The 12,553-nt window shown below is 32.5% G+C and overlaps 2 protein-coding genes across 4 annotated transcripts in view; one reads left to right on the top strand and one right to left on the bottom strand.

Annotated features, from left to right (window-relative positions):
• LOC132906132 (uncharacterized) overlaps positions 1-7,148 on the bottom strand; it is a 78,551-nt gene extending 71,403 nt beyond the window's left edge. Inside the window, exon 1 of one of the 3 annotated variants that reach the window (XM_060958022.1) lies at positions 6,958-7,148. In XM_060958022.1, coding sequence (XP_060814005.1) covers positions 6,958-7,036 — 79 coding nt within the window. In that variant the 5' untranslated portion in view covers positions 7,037-7,148. The remainder of the gene's footprint in view (positions 1-6,957) is intronic. The other 2 variants (XM_060958005.1, XM_060958011.1) reach the window with 2 other exon arrangements.
• A 1,703-nt stretch (positions 7,149-8,851) lies between these two features.
• On the top strand, positions 8,852-12,445 carry LOC132906000 (transmembrane protein 53). Its single transcript, XM_060957817.1, has 5 exons — positions 8,852-9,253; positions 10,014-10,221; positions 10,307-10,459; positions 10,644-10,769; positions 10,882-12,445. The coding sequence occupies exons 1-5, from the start codon at positions 9,039-9,041 to the stop codon at positions 11,158-11,160; spliced, it is 981 nt and encodes a 326-aa protein (XP_060813800.1). The 5' UTR covers positions 8,852-9,038; the 3' UTR covers positions 11,161-12,445.
• The last annotated feature ends 108 nt before the right edge of the window (positions 12,446-12,553 follow it).

The raw sequence follows: 12,553 nt of genomic DNA, 5'->3' as shown, positions 1-12,553 counted from the left end.
TTTGTATTTCTTTAACTGGCGGTAAATGAATTAATTCAGCTATATTTCTGTCTGAAATGTGTATTTTATCAAGATTGGAATTGCTGAATGTAATCGCTTCATGAGTTCGCGAGGAGGAATTAAATACCTTTTTAATTTTGCATGTAGGAATAAAATGAGAAATTTTTAAATATGAAGGTAATATGAATTTGTTGGAAATAATAAACGTAAAAAGTGAGAACGATTTATCATACGAGTTTCGTGATAACTTAGCTGCTACATATAATGAATTAGAAAATTAATATTTAGAATCAAATAAAAGGTTCGATATATTTTATTTTAAACATTTCATAATCCGGTAAAGAATACATATAATAATAAACATATAATAAAAAAATAATAATAAAAGACAGAACAAAAAAAGGAAACATAAGTTATTTTACAGTGTTTAAAATAAAACTTCAATTTATTTAATTTGCTTTTATTGAAATATTCGATACACCATAAAAATTTCAATTAATATCGTCGGATCAAAATATCTATAATAAAGCCGTTAGCAAATAAAAATCAGTCAAAAAATTCAATAATCTGGCCATAGTTCATCCATTACGTTCTAAATTAATCATTATAAAATTCTTCGTTTATAGATTAAAAATGAAAGACAAGCTCTCGTGAAAAAATTTATCAGAACCCAGCTATTTTCCAAGATATCGGAGAATTAGTCCACTTTTTATGGAACATTGGAAATATTATATAAAGTTGAAGAAGAACTTTTGACATCGATATTTTCACAGAAAAGAGGAGATGAAATATGTAACATTTCGAAATCAATTTTTCTAGACAAAAAGAAATCGCAAAATCTTTCGTTTGAATCTGAATGAAGTGGTCGAGATTTCAATTTCCATTATCGAAGAAAATACTAAGATCTGTGCCAGAGCCACTCGCTTCTCCATTCGACCCTTATTATCGTCTTATTTGCGATCAGCTATACCCACTTTGGCCCGACAATCCCAGATAGGTTGCTTAACTGTTCGATCTAATCTTGACTCCCCTGCTTCACTTAAGGATAACTTTTCTTGGGACTCGCGAAACATTAATGAGACGATGGATAACGAATATGCAAGTTTAAACGACAGTAATGAGACGTTCTCGTCTCCTGGAACTCGGTAACCAAGTAAATACTCGAATGCAATGTATGAGAACAAAATTATCTGCACTTATTTGTCTATAATGATTTCTCAAATTTCCGACATTGTATTTCCATGTACATTTCTATGTACATATTCCTGTATCTGTATTTCTATGATTTCTAACATTTAAGGTAATTCTTCTATTGATAACATTCTGCAAAATTTGCATACTTTTTACCTTTTAAAGATCGAATATTGTAAATGATATATAAAACTGAATATTTTTATTACTAGTATTCTTAATCCTCTGTAAACATTGTTTAGAATAATTTTTACAGTTTACAAGATTTAGGATTATTCCTTTTTGAATATTGCGTAACGTCTTAGTTGATAATGTTCTGTGAGACTTAGAATTGGTGACACTAAATTTACACATACATATCTAGTTCCTAAATCGGGTGTGGATAATATTTGCAACTGGCAAATTATACCGCCATAAATATACAAAAGCTTGTTCCAAATTCCAAAATTTAAATTGGTTAAAGTTTCAGTTAAAGAAACTCTAAATGAAGATCTTAGTGGCAGTAAAAGTTCGAAAGTTTGCTGCTTTCTGAAAGACACGATGTCCTATAACAAAATTTAACATCTCTGTCTTCATTATCGTCGCTAATAACAACATATCATATAATGACAGTTAACACAATGTCAAAACCTAATAAAAAAGATTCTGTAAAAAATATGCAGTATTTTGTGAAGTTCGAAGCTTTTGAATTTTAAAGTTCGTATATCGACAAATTGTGATTATTAGTGATGTGGCTTTTTTATTATTAGTGTTCTTGGTTTATTTTTTATGCATCCATTGTAATGCAAAATGTATCTTCTTTTGGATGAGAAAATTCTTAAAGGATTATAAAAACAGGCGAGTAAATGCGGATAGCTTCTTGAATTTCGCATTCGTATCAAATAGGACTGGTGCGGAAGAGCGTGCAATTATGCAAAGCATGCACCGTTGATTTGAAAAGCTGCCCCTCAAGCAATTCTGATTTGATATTTAGTGTTTCTGCAGCTATGCGATACATCAATCACAATTTAGATACGAGGCAGAAATCCTTTTAATTAATATTCAGTATTATCTCAGACTATATCAAAATCCACTAGAACAAAAAATAGTTGAAACATCGAAAATCACAATATCGAAATACCTTCATAATAGCTTGTATGATAAAAAAATGTTAAAATCAGAATTATCGAAGAAGTTGAAAAGCTCGTATCCGTGATAAATAATTTTTAATTAGTCTAGTTTAGTTAGTAAAGCTAATATTAAGTTAGCTAATACTAGCTAATTTAACATGGATTGTTTTTATTATGAGCCCATCAATTATTTATTTCGCGATTTTCTTCAAAAATAATAACGAAATGGACAATATGATTAATTCTCTCGCCCAACGTTTTATCTAAGCTTCCAATTAACTTCTCATGATAAAAATTGTCATTTTCCAAACACTATTCAAATTATAATCGCATAAAAGTCAGAAAAAACGAAGTGGAACAAAATTTAATTAAAATATAAATCAACGACTGAGATATTTTGGGCATGATCAATCAGACAGGAAAACATTCGATACGTGATTTGTTAAATCGTTAAAATTTGTAAAAGTTATGCGTAAACGATACATCCTGTGCGAATTACATAAATAAACAGCTGACCATGCTGCGATCTTTTATTCGGCGTAATCGAAATAATTAAAGGCAGTTTCCGGAAGAATGCACTGTACGTGAAACAAAATACACATACACTTGTGTACTTGCAGGTTTCGAATATCCTCGAATGTCCGTTTCTATGATTTGCTATTAACAGAAATATTTCAGATAGTTCAGTAGATTAGTGACCTACTGAGAAATTGGTATTATCCTGTGCATCGGTAATGATGACCGATGACGACAAACATTATAGCAAACAATGCCCTGTGAAAAATAGAAAATTAAGAGAGTTAATTATCGACAGGCTAATTACAAAGACGAAAGCGAGTCAACAATTGCCATCATTGGATCGCGAAATGTTTGATGAACTACTGAAAATTGCGCCGATTGTCGCACATGTCCGAATAAGGATAGAAAATATTTCGAAACTTTAAAGGGATATCAGCCTATAACTGTTTGTATGACAATATTCCGTGACAAAGGTACACGACAAGTAAAACGTAAAAACAGATGTAATAATATAAAAATAATAAAACATAGAAAAAACAGCAATAGTCAGAAAAATACTACAACAATAACAGAAAAACATATATTTTAATAAGTAACAATAATAAGTCACATAAATGCGAACGAAACCTTTTGTATAATGAGTGAATATCAAGTTTGAATAATAAGGATTTAATAATATGACATTACAAAAAAAGAATGTAAAGATATATTACGGATTGTACTGACGATGAACGACACAGGAACAAAGTAAACCAAATTCAACAAAACAAAAGTATTATATCTTAAGCAATCAAACGTAACAGTCAAAACGAAATTATTCAACGCGAAGCCTCCACTCTCGTCAAATTCACAAGCACTTTTTCATCGAAGTCACCCTAATATCAGAATATAGGATAACAGGAAGCTAAGGTAGTCGCTTGAAACTCATAGCTTCCGATTTTCGCGGAAAGAATTGGGCGTAACGAGTCTTAAAACACGATTATCCAATCGCGTCGTAAGCGAACGGTGGTAGTAAGGATTTTTCGTAGCTGAAAGAGATATCGAGCCGGTTCAGTTAGATCCCTGGTAAAATTCTTGTTCCGATACAAGGCGCCGACTATCGACGATATTTTCCAACGGGGGGTAGGAGCGACGCGAGGCAGCGATGCATGCCGAAACTGCATAAAATAGCTGTTCTTCGTATTTCACGGCGTTCAGAGGACGATAAAATATTCTCCGGAGTACACTTTGCCTGGAATTTCATTCGTCGTTTGGAGCTGCCACGTATTACGGCACGTAATATACCAAAGGGAGTCGTTGTTGCGTCTGACAGGCCGGTGCACGAGTTTTGAAAAGGTCATCCGAACCTCCGAGGAATTCATATTAGACAGCCGCGCGTGCGAACAACTCAACAGCTTGACAAGATGATTACCGTACAATTTGCGACATTTCATCGGAGGATTATGCCTACGATTGAACAGTCCCACTCAGATTCGACTATTCCGCAACGCGCACGCGATCGATGACTTTCAAAGTAGCCTTAACCAGATTCTAGGAAATCTTCTCATCCGTCAGAAGGTAATTTTTGTATAATTTTTAACAATCGCTGTGTATGTGTGATAATGCCTTAATCTCTTAATAGAAGGTAACGAGTTAAACTGTCGGTAACGAGTTAAAATATGAGTATTTTGTTTTTTCTTTTTTTTCGAAATAGATTATACATTTCCTAAGTAGATTTAGTTACAAGTTTATTTCCAACTGTTGATTTCATAAGTAGATTTTGTTATACGTATATGTATACCAAAATATATGATATCAAAAATTGTATTAAGACAGAATTGTATTTATTAGGAAAAAATAAACATTTTAATGGACTAATATATTAATGAAAATGATAAAATTATTATAATAAAAGGCAACTTACGATGCAAATGAATGTACTACATATGTTTTATAAGATATATACATATCTTAGTCTATAAAGTCATAATGATCAAAGACTAAACTAAAAACGATTTATGTCTCGCTGCATTAGATGGTCAAGTACTAAATATATCAGTACATCGTGATCTTTATATCTGTAACACGCATCAGATTGTACACATCGAAAGAATGTTCATGAGCTTTCCACGTAAGCCACTGAATGTCGGAATTCGTTTACTCAAATTCGATTTTTCACAGAAACGTAAACACCTTTCACAAGCAAAGAAATGAAAAATAAATAGTTGAAGCGATCTTTCTTTTTGAAACACGCTCTATTTAGTCAGAATATGCCGCTTCGTCACTCGTCAAAAACTCAGTTTTTAAAGATTTATTTTTGTTATAACAATAGCAAAGAATGAAAAGAGGAAAAGCAATATTTTCTTTCCCATCACTGTCATGACAATGCAAAATTAAATATATTAATAGAATTATTAAAAGATAAAGAAGTTAACTTTTTCAAAGACATATTTTTATATATAAAATTATGGATAGCATACAGGTAGGGCTATACAAATTGAATATTCAGTATAACAGTTATTTATAAATGTTTAATATTTTCTATGTAAGCAACGAAATATGAATTTTGTTCAATTAATTTACCTATTTGGAACACTGTGCATCTTCACAAAATTCTCACAATTAAACTGCGAATTTTTATATATATATATATGAAAAATATAACGGCGTAAAGATGCCCAGAATAAAATATAAAACTCATGTTAAAAATATAATACTCGTTATAACAATATCAAAAAATCTTTACCTAGGTTATATTTTATCAGTAACATACATAAAAATATGAAGTTGTATCAATATCTGCAAAATTTATTGAATAATATTTGTCAAATTTAACGCATGATTAAAACGTGAATATCAATGAATCAGTTCTTTTATAGCCATCTGAAGTAGATCGATCTTAAATCATTAATTCCATGAGCAGTAGCTCAAATGGAAAATCTGCGCGAAAATTGATTCCCTCGAAATGGCAAACCGTTATTTATACTTTCGATGACGATTCAATGATGATTTCAAAGACGAAATCGTACGACCCTCGAAAAGAGATCCTTGTTTAACATCCTAAACGCATTCCAACGTCGAGGAATAGATAAATGCAACACGGAACACGATACTGTTTCATAATTAAACGTCACCCTTGTTCGTTACGTTAATTGACAAACTTGCTATCATTTTGTGGTTTCTATTTTGTATGCATGCGTGAGTCTGGTCTTTTCCTTCGTTCGTATAATAAAACTGAAAAGTTTGTTTAAAAAAGTTACACGCAAAAATATGAAAAAATCAAATTAAAAAAAGATAATCGTGTTAAAGAAGAATTTATTACTTTATATTTCATTATTTCATTATTTCAGTATATTTCAGTAAACGAAAAATATAACGTTTAGTATTAATGAAATTTGTTTGATATACATCATTCGTCATTTCGAAATTTGAAAAATTTTATTGGCATTTGTTTATTTTTATCGAAGCGACTCTATCACAGAAATAGGAGAAATATGAATCAAATACAAGAATTGATAAAGTAAATAAATATTAGTGAAAGTATTTTATATGAAGAAGACTCCTTTTATAATCAAAAATGTCTATTTCCTATTTCTACTCAAATTTTATACTATCGCATATGTAAAAACAACAGTACTACGATATTTAAAAAATAGTCCAAGTAATAAAGTATTTTGAAAGAAACCTTCCAAAGCAATAGACACAAATATCACTGTCAGTGTAATGATTGAACAATAGCGTATTAAAGAATTTTCAAATAACAATCAACATTAACCTAATATTACTTATTAACCAACATTAATCTAAAATCAGCCTTAACCTACTAATATCTATAACATTTTGACCTGCTATTAACTTACTATTCACATAAAACTATTTTATTAAACAAATTTTTATACAGCTCCTATTTTCTTTCTATAAAAAATGTCAAACCCCATATTCATGGCTCTCCTTGTAGTCAAAATGCTTTTAATCACACAAATTTCACATTGTTGTCATAAATCGTAAATGAATGTAACTAGTGGCCACCATAAGAAGGAAAAAAATAAAACAGTCGTCGCCGAACAATTACTGCTTGTATTACTAAAAGGTGGCTTAATTTTTTAATGACAACTCCTGAGGACGATAAAGTTTTATCGAATTTGATTCGTGTACTCACCGTATGGAAGAACAAATCCACAGAAGAGCGATATGGAACAAAGAAGCCACAGGAAATTCGCACTTTTCTCGGTACACATGGCGCGATGCACACTGTTATCGGCTGTTTTCAAACACCCGTGCCGTATCGCGCGGCCACTCTCGTGGCTCTGAGAGTTCCTCGTTAGATTTCGAGTTTGAATCTCGGTCCTTCTCTGTCTTACGCTCTTCATCTCGCACGCAGCCTCAGAAAGCGGTCCAGCGCCTGCTCGCTGACAATATTCCGGATAAACTAATCCGAACAGAGGGCACCACTATTCAAGCATGTTCACCTGTACCGACAAAGCAGATAAAACGTGGTAACTGTTTCCGTAGAGAACTACAGAATAATACTAATTTTGTTAAATGATTGTTTTATAAAATAGAATTATAAATAGTATTAACAAGCTACACCTCGCCAGCGTAAATACATAGTATGTTGTAATAAACAATAAAATCTTTGAATAGATCTTCTTCGTTGATGGGTTGGCTTCCAATATTATCAACTGAACATAGAATAAAATTAGAATTATAACACCCCTAGCGGTTAGAATTAAAATCTACTACTATCAAAGAGAATTCTGGAATTTGAAGATTCTGAGATCAGGACTTTGAATTTTGAAAATTCTAAACTCTGTTATTTGGAGATACTAAAGTTTAAATCTGAGTGTGAGGTCTAAAAACTAAGATCTAGAAATTCTAAGGTAGTTTTTAATTAGAACATAAAGATCTAGGGTTTGATGGTTTTAAGATCTAGGGTCTGGATTTGGTATCTGGGGGATTGTGATTGGTAATCTGGAATCTAGGCGTCTGCGATTTGGAGTCTGGGAATTTTTTAAATGATTGAGGCCTGATGGTCTTAATATCCATGAATTCTAGAATATCTGGAAATCAGTTATTGCAATCTTGTAGTGTACATTTGAGATTTCAATTTAAAACCTAGAGATTAGGTATATGTTATAATATTTAGTACTGTCATTAATAGAATTCCAGTTTTATTTTACATTGTATCGATAACATTGACACAAAAGTTAAAAAAATTCGCAACCCTCCAAATCTAAAACTAATATATGTATAATACAAAAAATACTAATAGAATATTAGGTTATAAACAAGACTAGTTAGGCTTACTTTATAACTTATCCGTATTTCGCTTATCATGATAATACGTCATTTTACGCAACAATGCCATAGGAGTAAAAATAAATCAATGCCATCAATTCTGCTTTGTGCGTTTCACAGCAACTTTATTTTTTATATAATTTACATTTACAGTACCACATGTAACTACGAAATTTTTCTTTGTAAAATGTATAACGTAAAAAATGTTAACACAAGAAATATTTCTCATTCTTAATCAACAATAATTTAACTAACATTATTGACATGATGTTGCACATCATATTATAATACAGTATTGCTATCATCACCAATCCATTTACATTACCATGGTGATATCTACAACTATCAGAATCCAACTTAATAATTACATATGATACCACTATTAGCTGTGAAATTCCGCGCCAGCTAAAACGCATAAAATTTTTGCACACGTGTAACGTGACATTACATCCGCACCGCAGCATCGTGAACCTCAGCGCCAATCCCGATAGTCTATTATCAGCTATCATGTATGGCCCATATCGGCCGAAATCGATATTCGCTATCGATCGGTAAAGATTCGACTAATGGAGAGTCCCGTCAACGGTAACGTCCAAAAAGAAATAAAAAACGCTCTCTCTACATAGAAAGGCCAACGTTAAACATCGACGTCCTCATTCGTGACACCTAACTTTGGTATACAACCATACGAGCCTTTGATATCGATCCTCTGGCAGCTCGGTTCTCTCGACAGCGACGCAAGCTCAACTCGGAACGAGGATCCGTCGCGGTAGAGGGGTGATTTGTCCTCCCTTTCGTTACCGCTACGAACTCCCTCTTCCCTCCCCTCCTCCCAACCTTTTCCCTCACCCCGTTAGCTTGCAGCCCCCCTCACCTTCTGTGTTTCTTTCTCTCCTTCTTTCTCTCGCATCCTCACGAGGAGGAGAACGAGAAGCAGGAAAGATGAGCAATCAAGAGGACCTCGACTATTACATCATGTTCCCGTCGTTTCCGCCGTCCCCGAAGGATCCAACGTTAACCACCGGTAGTCAGGATCAACGTGAAGAGTTCGTATTCGTTTACAAGGAGGACAAACGACCTGTAATAGTGCTACTAGGATGGGCCGGCTGTCAAGACAAATATCTGGCCAAGTACAGCGCAATTTACGAAGAGAAGAGGTACTGATGTTTTGCAAAACTAACCCCCTCCCCCTTTTAACTGTTTCTTCCGATTAATTTCTTTCTTCTTGCTTTTTCATTGTTTCGTATAACTGGAAGTTGAAGATGAGAATATAGATAATAGTTTTTTAGATGATCCGTGATGATAGATTTTGTGGAGTAACAGTTTGATGAGCAAGGGTTGAAGTAGGAGGATGGATATACGTTGTACACGCATGTATTTTTGTGACAAAATATTGAAGGAAAATGTAGAATTAAGTGTCATGTAGTTCATGAAACTGTTGATAAGATATAGTAGAAAATGCCGGCAATATCATGCCGATGATACTTGTTTATTTAATCGATAACAATTTAGAATTTGACTTCCGAAATGAATTTTTATATTTATTTGAATTCCTAGTGAATGTTGTTGTATTATGAGAATTTATCGTTAGCAATTAATAACTCAATCGTATTTTACTACTACTAAAACATAATAATATAATATTACACAAGTCAATAATTAATTAATCATAAACATTATTTTAGATCAATAATAGAAGATATATTCTATACATTTATGTTTATATTATTTTTGTATGAAATACTTTTATAGTAAGTAATTTATTGTACCATCCATACATTTCAATGTTTTCGAATATAATACATAGTATAAATCGAACGATACTCTAATAATCTATAAAATATATTATATACTTCTATATAGTAGAGATTTACAAATTATTTAATACATATCGATAAATAATGTTCCTTTTTCAAGCTGCATCACACTACGATACACAGCACCAGTAGAATGTCTATTTTGGCGAAGAGACAAAATGCCTCATATTGGCAAACGGTTGATCCAGGTAATCACAGACAAGAGTTTAGATCAACACCCGATATTCTTCCACGTCTTCAGTAACGGCGGCGCGTTTCTATATCAACATGTAAGCCTTGCGATGCAACAAGCTAACTCACCGCTTAAGGTAAAAAATACTGTTACCTTTCACCTTTCCAACATTCTCTACATCATTGCTTCACGTAATATACATATTAACATTGAAATTCTAGGTCAAAGGAGTGATATTTGATAGCGCACCTGGAGAAAGAAGATTAACTGCTCTTTTCAAAGCAATTAGCGCAATCATCGGCGGACATCCACTTACGAACATACCAATGTCCTTCCTCATTACGATCTTCCTCTCTATACTTTGGTTTTTAGAGGTATTAATAAAGATATTACTGGACTATGGGTTTTTATACATTTTGCAAAATTTTCCATTTCTAGGTTCCATTTCTTTATTGTGTTCATAAAGATATAAATTTAATTAATAAAAGTCCGTAGTCTAGACATTATATTCTTTTTGTATCGAATTTATTAGTATTATCAATTTAAATCTTGATTTAGGTAATCGCTCACGCCCTTGGTCGTGGTTATCCAGTGCAAACGAACCCGATCGGTCTTGCAGAAGAATCCTATTCTTGGCCGCAATTGTTTCTTTATTCGAATGCTGACACTTTAATTCCGGCAGCGGTATGTATATTCTTGACATAATAGTTCGTTGCAAGAATCCACAACAGACTAAATGTATTTGTACCTTATTCTTTTATATGAACTTATATATTATACTTGTTCGTATTTCAAGGACGTCGAGAAATTCGCCAGTCGACGAGCAGAACGTGGTGTACGAGTGCAGCTGGTACTTTTCACCAATTCTCCGCACGTCAAGCATTATGCTACTTATCGTGATGCCTACGTAAATACAGTTTGTAGTTTCATCCACGAATGCCTGACGTCACCAAATTTAGAATGCCTGGAATTGCCTCAGAATCACGGTATGGAAAATAATTCCCGGAATTACGTCACTATGCCGAGTCTTACCAAAAGAGTTGTGCTACCTCATGAGGCTACTAAGTTAAATTAGAAAAAAACAAATGGAATATTAATGATAGAGTAGCAATATGATCGACGGAAGAGTCGTGTTCCGTACAATTTTACATGTACGATTATACACAAACAAAAGTGGACAAACTGGAAGACTAAGAGGGTCGGCGTATTGTTTGATTTTCATCGTCGAACTTCGTATATTTGAATATATGACACGCATTTTTTATACAGCGTTGAGTCTTAACATCATTACGAGAATCTTCTTATTTGTATTGATACTAATATGTAGTGAAAAGTGTCAGCTACTCAAAAAAGTACATTTCATATAAAATAAATTTTTACTAGAATAATTTCGTTTGTAATATGTTTTATCAAATACTGTTGTCTTTATTTGTTGTTAAATAATCATTATAAAAAATATAAATCATTTAAAAATAGATTTACACGCACAAATATGATATATAGATAATATTTAAACATTACAGCACAGATACTTTCAAATTTAATTTTAAGAAATTTAATATATGTTTATACAAAACTCAACGTTGATTCACGTGTAAAGATGAATTAATCTTTAGCTTTTTGTAGAAATTTTAAAAACTAAACTGAGCTCGACCTCTCTTTCTTCCTTTTGTCCTCTTATACTTATTCTACTTCCGCTTGGTATTTCCTTCGTATCTTCCAGTTTCTTCCTTCGCTGTGTGTTCTTGAACGTCAATGTGCCTGAACTTCACAAATCGACACAATTGCGTTCCTTTCGAGAATAAAAGAAAGAAAGTACACATTCGACAGTGTACAAGTATACGCAAGTACAATTCTGAATTTCCAGAAAGTAAATGGAATAATGTTGCAATACACCCTAAATTTCCATGTTTGAAATATTTCGTAACCTCATATAGTGAATTGAAATAGAAACTCTAGATGCACTTGACAGCGAATTAAGGTGAAAAATTGGAAATTAGGAACCTAGACGCTTGTTGATGTGATCGAAGTGCGCACAAGAAATATACGTTATTAATTGAAATATCGAGGGATCATAATCTCACGATAATTCAATTTCGACGTAAAAAAGTTCTCGCACAAAAGGATCAAGCTGGTCTTGATTTAGCTTTCAATTTAATTGCAGTTGTAATTAAGTATCAATGAAACAGAGGAATTTTCTTGTATCTCTCCTTATCGAATAATGTTATGTCTCTACATAAAGTACACAGCACACACACACATCACGTGCGCGCGCGCACAACACACAACAAACACATATATATACATAAAATATAAATATATTTTGATCTGTCGATTAGTTACAAATAAAGACTGATAAACACACATGATTTATTGTTTTCTTACAGACATATAGCTGTTAAGTGAATGAAATAATCAATATTTAATATGCATTTATGTCTTTTTCAGGTAGAATATGAGATATAAAA

Source organism: Bombus pascuorum, chromosome 1 (assembly GCF_905332965.1).
Source record: "Bombus pascuorum chromosome 1, iyBomPasc1.1, whole genome shotgun sequence".
Taxonomy (NCBI): Eukaryota; Metazoa; Arthropoda; class Insecta; order Hymenoptera; family Apidae; genus Bombus; species Bombus pascuorum.
Note: the sequence above shows the minus strand (reverse complement) of the source record. Positions and strands in the feature narration are given on the sequence as shown.

What these genes read in the sequence shown, in the direction of transcription:
- LOC132906000 (XM_060957817.1), top strand. Translation starts at nt 9,039, where the DNA reads ATGAGCAATCAAGAGGACCTCGACTATTACATCATGTTCCCGTCGTTT. An exon ending in GCAATTTACGAAGAGAAGAG is followed by an intron (nt 9,254 to 10,013) that starts GTACTGATGTTT and finishes TCCTTTTTCAAG; the next exon opens with CTGCATCACACTACGATACA. An exon ending in ACACTTTAATTCCGGCAGCG is followed by an intron (nt 10,770 to 10,881) that starts GTATGTATATTC and finishes TCGTATTTCAAG; the next exon opens with GACGTCGAGAAATTCGCCAG.